Source organism: Mobula hypostoma, chromosome 11, assembly GCF_963921235.1.
Source record: "Mobula hypostoma chromosome 11, sMobHyp1.1, whole genome shotgun sequence".
Taxonomy (NCBI): domain Eukaryota; kingdom Metazoa; phylum Chordata; class Chondrichthyes; order Myliobatiformes; family Myliobatidae; genus Mobula; species Mobula hypostoma.
The window spans coordinates 4,325,918-4,342,299 of NC_086107.1; the positions used below are offsets into that span (position 1 = coordinate 4,325,918).

The 16,382-nt window shown below is 43.3% G+C and overlaps 2 protein-coding genes across 3 annotated transcripts in view; one reads left to right on the forward strand and one right to left on the reverse strand.

Annotated features, from left to right (window-relative positions):
* The window catches only part of LOC134353562 (endoplasmic reticulum-Golgi intermediate compartment protein 2-like), a 54,058-nt gene that overhangs the window by 13,926 nt on the left and 23,750 nt on the right, over positions 1-16,382 (reverse strand). For both annotated transcript variants that reach the window (XM_063061601.1, XM_063061602.1), the window contains exons 5-9: positions 15,098-15,138; positions 14,910-15,011; positions 12,455-12,550; positions 8,069-8,124; positions 3,150-3,248 (exon numbers count right to left, since the gene is read on the reverse strand). In XM_063061601.1, coding sequence (XP_062917671.1) covers positions 3,150-3,248; positions 8,069-8,124; positions 12,455-12,550; positions 14,910-15,011; positions 15,098-15,138 — 394 coding nt within the window. The remainder of the gene's footprint in view (positions 1-3,149; positions 3,249-8,068; positions 8,125-12,454; positions 12,551-14,909; positions 15,012-15,097; positions 15,139-16,382) is intronic.
* Positions 8,030-16,382, forward strand: part of LOC134353561 (ovochymase-2-like) — a 77,872-nt gene continuing 69,519 nt past the window's right edge. Inside the window, exon 1 of the mRNA XM_063061600.1 lies at positions 8,030-8,110. Within this exon, the coding sequence (XP_062917670.1) occupies positions 8,050-8,110 (61 nt within the window). The 5' untranslated portion in view covers positions 8,030-8,049. The remainder of the gene's footprint in view (positions 8,111-16,382) is intronic.

The window sequence follows — 16,382 nt, forward strand, 5'->3', positions numbered from 1 at the left end:
GAAGTGGTAAGTCTTTGAAGTAATGTGCAGAGCTATAGGGAAACGGTTCCTTAAGGTTGTCATAGCCAGAGGGGGTGGGGTAGGGAGGAGGATAAGCTCCCGTAAACTATTAAATGCTCTCAGTGATGTGCATCTCAAATAGCTCTGACAACCAAGTCCACTCCTGGCTTAGCTACCAAGTCCGGCAGAACCGTTTCTACTGACAGGAGAAGGGGAATTGGTAGGTTACTGGTGCCTTAAAACCAGTCAGATCAGGTAGATTGGGCGAGTCGGGTATGGTTGGTAGCTCATCCAGGAGAAGGAAAACTCTCCTAGATCTCAAACCTCTGCTGCTTTATGACTGTACCCACTAATAGGGAAGGCTTTGGGAGTAAACCCCAAGGACAAATCTGGAGCTGCAGTCCCTAAGACAGTCCTGTGTTGAGTTCAAAACAGACTGGCAACTCCTGCAATGCTGCTGGTACCAAACTGCATCAGTCTCTGCCGTTTCTTTGGGTTCATCAGCTGCGTGGAGAGGGGGAGCCGGCAGCATGGGCAACAGCTTGCTCTCCATATCGTACTGCCCTGGCTTGTGCATCATGTAGAAGCTGGAACACAATATTCAAGGTCGACCCCAACAAGCAGAGGGCCTCAAATGGGGAAATAAGGGTGAAAGTGTACTGATAATTTTATAGGGTTGTACCAAAGGAAAGCAGGCCTTTTAGTCCATCTACACTACATCCTCTTGCCATCATTAGGTCTGAACCCTTCCATGTCGCACCATGGTGGCACAGTGATTAGCACTTTGCTATCATGGCTCAAGGCATTGGAGTTTGGAATTCAATCCCAGTGTCCTCTATATGGAGTTTGTATGTCCTCCCCGTGGAATGTATGGGTTTTTGTTTCCAAATACGCCTTTGCCAGAAAACAGCTTGTCCCATCCACACTTGCCAGATCATTTCTGACATAATCAAAATTGGCCTTTCTCCAATTTAGAATCTCAACCCATGGACCAGACCTATCCTTTTGCATATTTACTTTGAAACTAATGGCGTTGTGGTCACTGGATGCAAAGTATTCCCCTACACAAACTTCTGTCACCCGCCCTTTCTCATTCCCTAATAGCAGATCCAGTACCACAAGCTCTTTCATTGGGACTTCTATGTACTGTTGAAGGAAACTTTCCTGAACACTTTTGACAAACTCTATCCCATCTGTCCTTTTACAGTATGAGATTCCCAGTCCATCTGTGGAAAGTTAAGATCACCTACTATAACAATCTTATGTTTCTTGCAACAGTCTTCAATCTCTTTACAAATTTGTTCCTCGGAATCCCTAGGAGTGTTCAATGTTCTGTAATGTAGCCCCTTTGACATTGTTATACCTTTCTTATTTCTCAGTTCTCCCCATAATGCCTCGCTAGTCGAGTTCTCCAGTCTGTCCTGACTAAGCACTGCCGTGACATTTTCTCTGACTGGTAACGCCACTCCTTCTCCTTTGTCACATCTAAAGCAAAGGAATCCTGGAATATTGAGCTGCCAGTCCTGCCTTTGCTGCAATCAAGTCTCGCTAATGGCTACAATGTCAAAATTCCAAGTGTTGATCCATGCCCTGATCTCATCCATGTTTCCTCTGATACTTCCAGCATTAAAATATAGGCTGTTCAGGACACTAGCACCATGTTTAACCTTTCGATTCCTAACTTTGTCTGAGGTCTTACCAACATCTGCCTCTAAAACCTGTTCATGGTGAAACTTCTGAAATGCCTGCTTCGCTGCTGCTGCTACTACTGTGTGGTCCAGAGTCTCCGGAGAAGGCTCCGAGTCCTCGGCTTTGCTTGTTGCTCGGCAGCCGGGGCGGGGTCGAAGCGCTCGGCAGAGGATGGTGCTCGGAGGCTCGAAGTTTTCGGACGGACTCAGAGTCCGCTGCGGTCGGGTGCTTCCAATGGTGCTGCATCGGCAAGTTGGCAGCATTTGGAGGTTCATGGTGGGGAGAGTTTCTCCCTTCTGCCACCTGCGTGAGGTGATGAGTCTATCGGGACTTTGAGACTTTTTTTTTTACCGTGCCCATGGTCTGCTCTTTATCAAATTACAGTATTGCTTTGCACTGTTGTAACTATATGTTATAATTATGTGGTTTTGTCAGTTTTAGCCTTGGTTTGTCCTGTGTTTTCTTGTGATATCACTCTGGAGGAACATTGTATCATTTTTTAATGCATGCATTTCTAAATGACAATAAACAAAAACTGAACTGAACTAACTGTTCTGGCGCTCTGGTTCCCATCCCCCTGCAACTCTAGTTTAAACCCACCATGCAGCATTAACAAATCTTCCCACTAGGATACTAATCCCCCTCCAGTTCAGGTGCAAACCGTCCCTTCTGTACAGCTCCCACCTTCCCTGGAAGGGAGTCCAATGATCCAAAAATCTTATGCCTACACCAACTCTTTAGCCACATGTTAAACTGTATAATCTTCTGAGTTCTGGCCTCACCAGTGCATGGCATGTGTAGCAATCCTGAGTTCACAACCATGGAGGTTCTGCCCTTTAACTGAGCGCTTAATTGCCCTGAAATCCCTGTGCAGAACCTCATCACTTGTCCTACCCATGTCATTGGCAGCACAACTACGTTTCCAATATCCAACACTCTCTTTTTCTACTTGGTCAGTGGACCTGATCGAAATCCCTTCATTGCAAACTTGTGTGGTGACATTTGTGGGCTGCTCCCAGCACAATGCTCACTGATTTGATTTGACGCAAGCGATGCATCTCACTGTGTGGTGAATAAACTCTTCTCGGGCTTCTTGCCGGATATAAGTAGCGATTATAATTGACATTTCAATGACAAACTCTGCCAATTTCATCAGGGATGATGTCCTGGGTATGTCTTGTCCAGTGGTATTTACAAATATTTGTCATATACACTGAGAAAGGACTAGATCCTTTTTCATTTCACTGTTATGTTTCAATATAGATGTGACAAATAAATCTAATCTTTTAATCTTTAAAAGATCTTTTAAACATTGCTCTCTCATTTATCTACAACCATTGAGAGAAATCTGTTCCCAAAATATCCTGATCAAAAACAAACAAGACCGTAACTCACTGAGTATCTAATGACATGTATTTTAAAGTTGTGCGACAGGAATGTCTTTGTCCAAGTTCACTCACTTGAGTCTGTTATCTTCTCACTGCCATCTAGTGGATGGATCAATCCAGGGCTTGGCATTCCGAAGGAGAAGTGGTTGATCCGATGGGAAAAGTTATACACTGCAAAGGAAGAAGTTATGGAGTGTTAAGGCCAATGTTCCCTCTATTATTTTTACAGCTGCATAGACCAACCATTGCTCTGAGCAGGAAATGTTTACATGGCCTGAAAACTACGAGGCACTTTAAATTTTTTTTGTAATATTATGCACACAAACCACAACTCACAACACTAGTAAATAATGTCAGGCAGACAGGCACAATGGTGAATATAAAATGCTTTGTCCAGATTGTGTCAGCGTTCAGTGGGCCAGTGGTTTATTAACAATGAACTACCAACTTCCATTCTGTGTTTATTGTTACAATTTGTAATAGTGTTGTAACTTGAAACACTGACAACATAAATACATTGAGGCTGTAAAATATTTTCAAATAAAGGTTGGGGTATGTTTATTACAGAAAATATATAGATTATATTCATTAACATAATTAATTACAGGGTATTCATAACTGTATTAACATAGATTTCCAAATTATATTAACATTATTTAATATACCCATGACTCTAGTACTCAACCTCAATGGAAAAAGTCTGCTTGCATTTACCCTCTCGATACTCAATTTTTTATACCTCTATCAAATCTCCCCTCATTTTTCTATGTGTCGAGGAATGATCTTCTGGCCATTCCAGCAGAAGGGCGGCATGGTTGGAATGAACATGTGGTAGGTTTAGTCCAGGTAGCTTGTCAGCAATCAGTGTGGGCGCAATGATTAAGTGACCACAGCAGTATTCTGTGAGTCTCAGACGTTACACCTCAACCACTGATCCCTCTAGGGTGCACGGGTGCACAGTAACTGAAATGCTCCCACGCACATAGTCTTTGTCGCTGTGCAGCTAAAGACCATGTGCGTGGGAGCATTTCAGTTACTGTGCACCCGTGCACCCTAGCGGGATCAGTGGTTGAGGTGTAACGTCTGACACTCACAGAATACTGCTGTGGTCACTTAATCATTGCGCCCACACTGATTGCTGACAAGCTACCTGGACTAAACCTACCACATGTTCATTCCAACCATGCCGCCCTTCTGCTGGAATGGCCAGAAGATCATTCCTCGACACATAGAAAAATGAGGGGAGATTTGATAGAGGTATGAAAAATTATGAGTATCGAGAGGGTAAATGCAAGCAGACTTTTTCCATTGAGGTTGAGTACTAGAGTCATGGGTCAAGGATGAAAGGTGAAATATTTAAGGAGATCATGAGGGAGAATTTCTTCACTCAGAGTGGTGGGAGTGTGGAATGACCTGCCAGTGGAAGTGGCGGATGTGATATTGACTTCAACTTTTATGAGAAGTCTGATAGGTACATGGATGGCAGGGGTATGGAGGGCTATGGTCAGGATGCAGGTCGATGGGACTAGGCAGTTTAAATGGTTTGGCACGGACTGGATGGACTGCTTATGTTGGACTGCTCTGTGACATTATTTATCTATTTATCTAATACCTGTAGTTGATTTTTTTATTGTAATTTCACAGATTGTGAATAAACACTTCTCAGGCTTCCAGCTGGGTACAGGTGTCGATTATAACAAGGTCTTGATGACAAACTCTGCCATCTTCAGAGTTTAGAAAAAAATAGGTGCAGGAGTAGACCATTCGGCCCTTCGAGCCTGCACTGCCATTCAGTATGATCATGGCTGATCATCCAACTCAGAACCCTGTACCAGCCTTCCCTCCATACCCCCTGATCCCTTCAGCCACAAAGGCCATATCTAACTCCGTCTTAAATATAGCCAATGAACTGGCCTCAACTGTTTCCTGTGGCAGAGAATTCCACAGATTCACCACTCTCTGTGTGAAGAAATTTTTCCTAATCTCGGTCCTAAAAGGCTTCCCCTTTATCCTCAAACTGTGACCCCTCGTTCTGGACTTCCCCAACATCGTGAACAATCTTCCTGCATCAAGCCTGTCCAATCCCTTTAGGACTTTATACGTTTCAATCAGATCCCCCCTCAATCTTCTAAATTCCAATGAGTATAAGCCTAGTTGATCCAGTCTTTCATCATATGAAAGTCCTGCCATCCCAGAAATCAATCTGGTGAACCTTCTTTGTACTCCCTCTATGGCAAGAATGTCTTTCCTCAGATTAGGGGACCAAAACTGCACACAATACTGCAGGTGTGGTCTCACCAAGGCCTTGTACAACTGCAGTAGTACCTCCCTGCTCCTGTACTCGAATCCTCTTGCTATAAATGCCAGCATACCATTCGCCTTTTTCACCGCCTGCTGTACCTGCATGCCCACTTTCAATGACTGGTGTATAATGACACCCAGGTCTTGTTGCACCTCCCCTTTTCCTAATCGGCCATCATTCAGATAATAATCTGTTTTCCTGTTTTTGCCACCAAAGTGGATAACTTCACATTTATCCACATTAAATTACATCTGCCATGAATTTGCCCACTCACCCAACCTATCCAAGTCACTCTGCATCCTCTTAGCATCCTCCTAGCATCCTCCTCACAGCTAACACTGCCACCCAGCTTCGTGTCATCCGCAAACTTGGAGATGCTGCATTTAATTCCCTCATCCAAGTCATTAATATATATTGTAAACAACTGGGGTCCCAGCACTGAGCCTTGCGGTACCCCACTAGTCACTGCTTACCATTCTGAAAAGGTCCCGTTTATTCCCACTCTTTGCTTCCTGTCTGCCAACCAATTCTTTATCCACATCAATACCTTACCCCCAATACCGTGTGCTTTAAGTTTGCACACTAATCTCCTGTGTGGGACCTTGTCTAAAGCCTTTTGAAAATCCAAATATACCACATCCACTGGTTCTCCCCTATCCACTCTACTAGTTACATCCTCAAAAAATTCTATGAGATTCGTCAGACATGATTTTCCTTTCACAAATCCATGCTGACTTTGTCCGATCATTTCACCGCTTTCCAAATGTGCTGTTATCACATTTTTGATAACTGACTCTAGCAGTTTCCCCACCACCGATGTTAGGCTAACCGGTCTATAATTCCCTGGTTTCTCTCTCCCTCTTTTTTTAAAAAGTGGGGTTACATTAGCCACCGTCCAATCCTCAGGAACTAGTGAGGATTGAAAAATTCCAACGAGTTTTGAAAAATTAACATTAATGCATCCACTATTTCTTGGGCTACTTCCTTAAGCACTCTGGGATGCAGACCATCTGGCCTTGGGGATTTATCTGCCTTTAATCCCTTCAATTTACCCAACACCACTTCCCTACTAACATGTATTTCCCTCAGTTCCTCCATCTCACTGGACCCTCTGTCCCCTACTATTTCTGGAAGATTATTTATGTCCTCCTTAGTGAAGACAGAACCAAAGTAATTATTCAATTGGTCTGCCATGTCCTTGCTCCCCATAATCAATTCACCTGTTTCTATCTGTAGGGGACCTACATTTGTCTTAACCAATCTTTTTCTTTCCACATATCTATAAAAGCTTTTACAGTCAGTTTTTATGTTCCCTGCCAGTTTTCTCTCAATCTTTTTTCCCCTTCCTAATTAAGCCCTTTGTCCTCCTCTGCTGAACTCTGAATTTCTCCCAGTCCTCAGGTGAGCCACTTTTTCTGGCTACTTTGTATGCTTCTTCTTTGGAATTGATACTATCCCTAATTTCCCTTGTCAGCCACGGGTGCACTACCTTCCTTGATTTATTCTTTTGCCAAACTGGGATGAACAATTGTTGTAGTTCATCCATGCGATCTTTTATACCCCTGTTGTCCGTCTCTCCTGATTGGTTAGTCCTCATCCTATCAGGTTTCTGTTATTCCACCTTGTTTATAATCGAATCAAAGACCTTTGCCTTTGTTAAAATATTCTCTCTCTAGTTTTATTTTAAAGGCTTCCTTTACTTAGGTGGTCCCAAAAGCCATTGGTACGGCACAGTAGTTTTATGCCGTCAAAGTTAACCCTATGGCCATTGCAAATGCAGTGTTCTGCTACCGCCGATTTCTCCGGGTATCCCAAACCGATATACCTCCTGTGCTCCTTGATGTGGGTTTCCACCGTGCGTGCATCTGGCCGATATACACAGCTCCGCATTCACAGGGAATCCTGTAAAAGCCAGCCGACCCGAGTCCCAGGTCATCTTTGACCTCCATAAACTGTGATTTGAGCTTCCTTACGGGTTTGTGGATGGTATTAATCCGGTATTTCTTCAGGATCCTGATGATCCTTCCTAAAACCAGGCAGTAGCAACAGGTTCCTCTTTGTTGTTAGAATTCCTGGTTTTTCCGTTGGCCTGATCGATTTCCTTCACCTTGTAGACATTTTGTAGGAATGTTGTGCATAATTGTCTTATTTCCTTGGGGAGACTCTCCAGGTCCAAAATAGTTCTTTTTGCACAGATTGCCTTCTTTTGCATATTGGTTGTTTGTTAGTCTTTCTCTGTGTGTAGTTTCTTATTTATTCCATTGTATTTCTTCGTTTTCCTGTAAATAAATCTCAGGGTAGTTTAAGGTGACATATACTGTACGTACTTTGATAATAAGTTTATTTTGAACATTGAAATTTGATGTATTCAGTCCAACTGTGCCTGAGTAGGCAGTAGATTAGTTTGGCATGGGCTAGATGGGCTGAAGAGACTGCCTCTGTGCCATCTAGCTATGACTCTTTAAGGTGTTTAATTGGATTTTTCCCTGCTGGAGATGTTAATCAGGCAGAACATAACTCATAGTGTAAAATGAAAGGCTTCACTGATTTCCAGTTTGGATCTTGCCAAGGTTCCCAAGGTGACCAGAGCCCTGTACAGGTCAATAATGGCCACGGGTTCTTCTTGCTCTAACTATAACTCAAGCTGCATGTTTCGAGGAGAGATAGGTTATGAATTGTACCAAAGTACCTTCGGGATTCTTCACTGAGAGCACGTGTGCGTGGCCTACAGGTAGCTGATGTGACCTGGAAAATAACCAGAATCAGGTTTAATATCTCTGGTATATGTCGTGAAATTTATTGTTTTGTAACAGCAGTACATTGCAATATTTTAAAATACCATAAATTATAGTAAGAAATATATTAAAATTAAATTAGTGCAAAAAGTGAGCAAAAAAAGAAAAAAATAGAGGTAGTGTTCATGGGTTCATTGTCTGTTCAGAAATCTGATGGTGGATGAGAAGAAGCTGTTCCTGAAATGTTGAGTGTGTGTCTTCAGGCTCCTGTACCTCCTCCTCGATGACAGCGATGAGAAGAGGGCATCCCTGGGTATCCCTGGGCATCCTTAATGACGGATGCTACTATTCTGAGACATCGCCTTTAGAAGGCAATCGGGAAATGTCCGGACGTTGAGAGAGTGTGAAGGTAGTCATAGAGCACGGAACACAAGCTGTTAGGGCCACAATTCTCATGCCAGGTATCAGGTGCCCATCTACAGTAATTCCAGTTAGTCAGTGGCATTCTGTGCCAGAGTTTCAAAATGCATGTCTAAAATCTGCTTAAATATTGTGATACCTGCCTCCACTAGCTCAAGGCTGTTCCAGAATTCCGTCTCTCCCTGAGTAAAAAAAAAACTTTCCAAATCTCTTTCCCCTTAACTTCAACATATGGTCTGATTATAGACATGGTATTGCAGGAAAGGTTCTAGCATGAATAAAGCAGTGGCTGATCGGTAGGAGGCAAAGAGTGGGAATAAAGGGAGCCTTCTCTGGTTGGTTGCTGGTGACTAGTGGTGTTCCACAGGGGTCTGTGTTGGAACAGATTCTTTTTACATTATATGTCAATGATTTGGATGATGGAATTGATGGCTTTTTTGTAAAATTTGCAGATGATATGAAAATAGGTAGTTTTGGCTACAGAGGGTTTAGATTAGGAGAATGGGCAAAGAAGTGGCAGATTGAATACAGTGTTGGGAAGTGTATGATCATGCACTTTGATAGAAGAAATGAAAGGGTTGATTATTTTCTAAGTGGAGAGAAAATACAAAAATCTGAGGCGCAAAGGGATTTGGGAGTCCTTGCCCAGGATTTCCTAAAGGTTAATTTGCAGATGGAGTCTGTAGTGAGGAAGGCAAATGTGATGATAGCATTCTTTTTCAAGAGGACTAGATTATAAAAACAAGGACGTAATGTTGAGACTTTATAAAGCACTTACTTGGAGTATTGTGAGCAGGTTTGGGCCCCTTATCATAGAAAGGATGTGCTGAAACTGGAGAGGGTTCAAAGGAAGTTCACAAAAATGATTCCAGGATTGAATGGCTTGTCATATGAAGAGTGTTTGATGACTCTGGGCTTGTATTCACTAGAATTCAGAAGAATGAGGGGTGACCAAATTGAAACCTATCGAATGGTGAAAGGCCTTGATAGAGTGGATGTGGAGAGGATATTTCCTATGGTGGGAGAGTCTAAGACACGAGCTCAGAATAGGGGGCCTTCCATTTAGAACGCAGATGTGGACGAATTTCTTTAGTCAGAGTGGTGAATCTGGGGAATTCTTTGACACAGGCAGCTGTGGAGGCTAAGTCTTTGTGAATATTTAAGGCAGATTCTTGATTGGTCAGGGCATGAAGGGATATGAGGAGAAGGCAGAAGTCTGGGGATGAGAGGAAAATTGGATCAGCCATGATGAAATGACAGATCAGACTCAATGGGCCAAATGGCCTAATTCTGCTCCTATATCTTATCATCTTATATGAATGGCTGTATCTATTAAGCAAGTTATTCTTGCTTGTTTATCCTGTAATATTATAACCGGACAGTTGTATGGTTTTTCCTATCTGTAATAACAGATCGGTCGTAATATAATTTGTGTGATTCTGACTCTAAAACTGGATCAAACTTGTATTGATAGTAAGGCATGGTTTCTTTTATGAGTTTATATTTTAAAATCAATATTTTGGTGAATGACATTTGCCACTTGATTGTGCCTGTGTAAGTAATCAGATTGAGTTAAACTGCTGCAGGATCCTATAATGTGTTAGATTGTTGCTGGTTCCTCTTGGCATTTTCTGTGTTTACTGTCTTGAATTTGTTGGTCTTTTATTATGTACTTTTGATTATTTTTTTTAAAATCCTGTACTGCCACAAGGAACTCTCCTGTTTCCGGGAAGAGGTCTCTAACTCTGAGCCAGATATTCAATACTTCCTCATCAACATCTAGTCTGCTCAGATTGTGTGGATGTCTTCCATGAAGGGTCATGGTCTTACATTGGTTACTTTCTCTTCAATAGTGTTTATTATTGTTATATTTTTGTATTTGCACAGCTTATTGTCTTTTGCACATTGTCGATTGTTTGTCCTTGTTGTGTGCATTTTTTCATTGATGTCTTTCTATTTAGTGTGAATGCCCACAAAAAATCTCAGGGTTGTATATGGTGACATAAAGGTACTTTGATGTAAATTTTGGTCAATGCCAGTTCAATTTCAACATTTCAGAGAAATTTGGATAGGTACATTAATGGGAGAGCTGTGGAAGTTTATGGTCTGGGTGCAGGGCAAGGGGACGAGGCAGAATCATTGTTTGGAATTGACTAGATTTGCTGAAAGTCTTGTTTCTGTGTTGTGTGCTCAATGACTTTATGAATCTTGGTCATAGGATCATAAGACCATAAGACATAGGTGCAGAATTAGGCCATTCAGCCCATTAAGTCTGCTCCACCTTTCCACCATGGCTGATTCTAGATCCCACTGAACTTCACACACCTGCCTTCTCGTCATATACTTTGATGCCCTCAATCAGGAAACTATCAACTTCTGTTTTAAATAAACCCATGGACTTGGCCTCCACGCAGTCTGTGGCAGAGCATTCCACAGATTCACTACTCTCTGGCTAAAAAAAAAATCGTCTGTTCTAAAGGGTCACCCCTCAATTCTGAGGCTGTGCCCTCTAGTTCTGGATACCCCCACCAGAGGAAACATCCTCTCCATATTCACCTTATCTAGTCCTTTCAACATTCAGTAGGTTTCAATGAGATACTGCTGCATTCTTCTAAGTTCTAGTGAGTACAGGCCCAAAGCTGCCAAACGCTCCTCCTCTTAACCTCTTCATTCCTGGAATCATCCTTGTGAACCTCCTCTGGACTCTCTCCAATGCCAACACATCCCTTCTGAGATATGGTGCCCAAAACTGTTGATAATACTCCAAGTTCTGCCTGACTAGTGTCTTATAAAGTCTCGGCATCATCTTCTTGCTTTTATATTCTATTCCCCTTGAAATAGTCATAGTCATACTTCATTAATCCCGGGGGAAATTGGTTTTCGTTACAGTTGCACCATAAATAATAAATAGTAATAGAACCATAAATAGTTAAATAGTAATATGTAAATTATGCTAGTAAATTATGAAATAAGTCCAGGACCAGCCTATCGGCTCAGGGTGTCTGACCCTCCAAGGGAGGAGTTGTAAAGTTTGATGGCCACAGGCAGGAATGACTTCCTATGACGCTCTGTGTTGCATCTCGGTGGAATGAGTCTCTGGCTGAATGTACTCCTGTGCCCAACCAGTACATTATGTAGTGGATGGGAGACATTGACCAAGATAGCATGCAACTTGGACAGCATCCTCTTTTCAGACACCACCGTCAGAGAGTCCAGTTCCATCCCCACAACATCACTGGCCTTACGAATGATTACGAATAAATGCCAACATTGTATTTGCTGCCTTTACCACAGACTCAACCTGTATATTAACCTTCTGGGAGTCTTGCACGAGGACTCCTAATTCCTTCTGCACGTCTGATGTTTGAACCTTCTCCCCATTTAGATAATAGTCTGCACTATTGTTCCTTTTACCAAAATGGATTATTGTAATTTCTCAACACTGTATTCCAGCTGCCACTTTTTTGCCCATTCTTCCAATCTGCTTAAGTCGTGCTGCATTCGCATTGCTTCCTCAGCACTACCTACCCCTCCACCTATCTTCATATCATCTGCAAACTTTGCCACAAAGCCATCAATTCCATTATCTAAATCACTGACAAACAATGTGAAAAGTAGCTGTCCCAATACTGACCCCTGAGGAACACCACTAGTCACTGGCAGCCAACCAGAAAAAGGCCCCTTCATTCCCACTCGCTGTCACCTGCCTGTCAGCCATTCCTCTATCCATGCCAGTATTTTTCCTGTGATACCATAGGATTTTATCTTGTTAAGCGGCCTCATGTGTGGCACCTTATCAAATGCCTGGTCAGCATGGACCATTTGAGCCGAAGGGCCTGTTTTCATGTCGTATGACACTAATACATTTTCAAATTACCACCCCAAACCATACAACCACAGTATCTGTGGATCATAATCACCTTCCAGCCAGAATGTGGAAGTTTCCTGATACTTTGCTGACCTCAGTCGATCCGTGAATTCTGCATGCATTCGGTGGGTCGATCGAGTCAACATCTCTGAAAGAAAAACAGAAATATTTTCTCAGGTAGTCTGGATTTCTTCTGTCCGTTGGAGACTAAAGTCCACAAGCTCCAACCCTTCCTTCAGTGCGCCAAACTAATTAACTGTCCCTTAACTATAGTCAAGAGGGGGGAGATAAGGAGGTAGGAGTTTGACTTGTGAGGCACATAAACACCAACTCCGAAGCTACTGGCACGGCTTCTGTGGTATTTGAGACAATTATAATCAGTTTGGTTCTGGGGATGTAAGCCGGGGATGTAAGTGAGGATAAGTTCTCACGACCTATTAAATGTTCCCAATGGCGTACATCTCAAATAGCTTCTGACATCCAAGCCCAGCTCCTGGCCTTCATGTGTGGCTTAGCTACTAAGCTTGGTGGACGCATTTCTACTGAGACGGGGCAAAGGCTGGTTACTGGAGCCTTAAAACCGATTGCTTTGGGCAGATGGGGCTTGTCAGCCGTTCTTGGCAGCTCATCCAGGAGAAGGAAAACTGATCTCAAACCTCTTTTGCCTTGCGGCTATACCCACTCATACAGAGGCTTTGGGAGCAAATCCTCAAGGTAAAATCCAGAGCTGGAATCCTGAAGGAAATCCTACATTGAGTTGAAGGCTGATTGGCAACTCCTGCCATGTCACTGGCGCCAAACTGTATCTGTCTCTTCTGTTCCTTTGGCTTCAGTTGTCTGGAGAGGGGAGCCTGCTGCACGGGCAACAGTTTGCTCTCCATATCATAATGCCTTGTGCATCAAGAGGACAGCTGAGATGCAACGCCATGGTCGACGCCAGCCAGAGGACAGGCTCTGGTTTCTTAAGTGTTCAAGAAAGAAAAGAATACTTTGTGTTGATACAACTTGGTGATGTTGTCTGCAAAATGATTGGATTAAAGGAACAATCTCAAATGCTAATTTTGTTTTTTTTAAGAATTTGACAACATTTACACAGTAGCTATTTATGAGGTACCTCCGTTACCAAATAAAGTGGCCACTGAGTGTATGTGGACAGAACATAAAACAGTACTGCACAGGAACAGGCCATTCAGTCTACAATGTTTGGCTGAACCAGCTGAAAAGCAAATCAAAACACCGAAACACTAATCCCTCCGACCTACGCAATGTCCATATCCCTCCATCTTCCTCACATCCATGTGCCTATCAAAACATCTCTTAAAAGCCTCTAATGTATTTGCCTCTACCACCATACTGGGCACTCTAGGCATCCACCACTCTGAGTAAAAAGATTTACCCCCTCACATCCCCCTTGAACCTACCCCCTCTCACCTTCAGTGCATGCCCTCTGGTGTTAGACATTTCAACCCTGGGAAACAGATGCTCCCTGTCCACTCTATGCCTCTCATAATCTTGTAAACCTCTGTCAGATCTTCTCTCAGCCTCTGATGTTCCAGAGAAAGCAACCCAAGTTTGTCCGTCCAACCCCTCGTTATAGCACATGCCCCCTAAACCAGGCAAAATCTTGGTAAAGCTCTTCTGCACCCTCTCCAAAGCCTCAACATCCTTCCTATAGAGGAGCAACCAGACTGTATGCAGTACTCCATATGTGGCCCAATCAGAGTTTTATAAAGCTGCAAAGTTTATCATGTTCATGGTCTTCTGCTGCTGTAGCCCGTCCACTTCAAGGTTCGATGTGATCTGAGTTCAGAGATGCTCTTCTGCATGTCATTGTTGTAGCATGTGGTTATTTGAGTTACTGTCGCATTCCTGTCAGTTTGAACCAGACTGGCCATTCTCCTCTGACCTCGCTCATTAATGCTTTTTCATCTGCAGAACTGCTACTCATTGGATGTTTTTTCTTTTTACACTACCATTAACTTGAGAAACTGTTGTGCATGAAAATCCCAGGAGCTAAGCAGTTTCCGAGATACTCAAACCAGCTCGTCTGGTGACAAGAGTCATTCCCTGGTCTGAGTCACTTATCACATTTCTTCCCCATTCTGCCCTTTAGTAGAGTTCTTGATGGGACATGCTCATCTCAACCACATCACTACAGATGGAGATTAGAACCGCAGGATGGAGTCATTTTCTCAGTGTGAGGTTGTCCAGTGCTGGAGGACATCATTTAAACTGAGAGGGGGAAAGCCTGACAGAGATACAGAGTGAATGTCAGAATTCTTAGCAGTGTGGAGGAACAGAAGGACCTTGGGGTCCACATCCATAGATCCTTCAAAGTTGATAGGGTGGTTAAGACTGTGTGGTCAGGAAGGGCAGAGCAGTTGCCATCCCAAGTCGCGATGGATCCAGATACAATGTTTTTTTTGCATCACTAAAAATTGGTGAAGGTTGACAGGGACATACCAATCTCGAACCTTCTGTCTCAGTGCCATCAACAAAAGCCTTACTTTGGACCCTCTGCTGGAGCCGTCCAGTTGAACGATGACTTTATGAGGGAATCCAGGAGGTTGTGTTCCATCTGCAGCTGTCGATTAATATCCTTCATCTTCCTGCAGGGAATCGGAAACTCGTGTGAAGACTGGTTCATACAAGCACTTACCTAAATATCATGGAGACAGTCCTTCTCCAAACTTACCTCTGCCAGGCCCTGTCCTTAGCTGAGAGCTCAAAGTTGGTCTAAATATCAAAGAAAGACATAACATGAATCAGTCAGGTCTCTCACACCCACTGCCCGGTGGTGCTGATGTGTTTATTTATTGATAAAGGGATACTCTACAATGTGGAACAGGCCCTTCTGGCCTTTGAGCCTCACCACCCAGCAACCCACCTAGTGAACTCTAGTCTAATCACAGGACAATTTACAATGCCCTATTGACCTACTAACCGGTAGGTCTTTGGACTGTGGGAGGAAACTGAAGCATCTGGAAGAAACCCATGCACACATAGGGAGAGCGCACAAAGTTCCTTAGAGGATGCTGGAATTCAGCTCTGCATTCCAACACCCCCGAGATGCAAGGGCACTGCACTAACCGGTATGCTACCATGGCATCCATGTTCTTGGACTCTTAACACTACCTCTTAGTTATTCTGCAAGATGGACCCTTCACCTCGCAATCTACCTTGCGAGGTCAAGAGTCCATCTTACAGGAAGCCAAGACCTTTTACTTACACATTATTGTCTGCCTGCACTGTACTTCTCTGTAATGGTATTCTGCATTCGGTTATCGTTTTCCTTTGTTCAACATCAATGCACTGACATGATGAAATATCTGGGTGGATGGTATGCAAAACAAAGTCTTTCTTTGTACTTCAGTGCAACAACAAATTCACAAATTTTATCCTGTTATTGTCACTTTGTGAGTGGCAGCTTGGAGATGCGTCTCTCCCAAAGGAGGTGTAAGGCACTCCTTCCCGCTGCTAACCTGCAGGTCACCCTCGGGCAAGGTGTCGCACCTGTTTAGCCCCCGATCAGGGTCATGTGAAGCCATGGGGGCAGGTGGTGGATAATCGTATGAACGGCCAGTGCACATCGCAAGTCCTGGTTATGCAACCACAGACGCCAGGCAGACAATCCCCAAAGAATATTGATAATAGTTGTGGTCACCCATCTTGTAAAGACACCGTCCAGAAGGCAATAGCACACCACTTCTGTGGAAAAATCATGGTCATAGAGCAAGATCACTCACTCCATATGGCACGACACATAATGACGATGCTGACATTGACATTTCAGCATTCCTTGGGGCCATAGAACACTATACCCCCACAGAACCCGTCCCTTTGGCCCATCTAGTCTGTGCTGAACTATTAATTGGCCTTGTCCCATTGACCTGCGCTCAGATTTTGTCCCTCCATACCCCCCTATCCACTTACTTACACAAACTTCTCTGAAATAGTAATCAAAAAATGATGTCGTATCT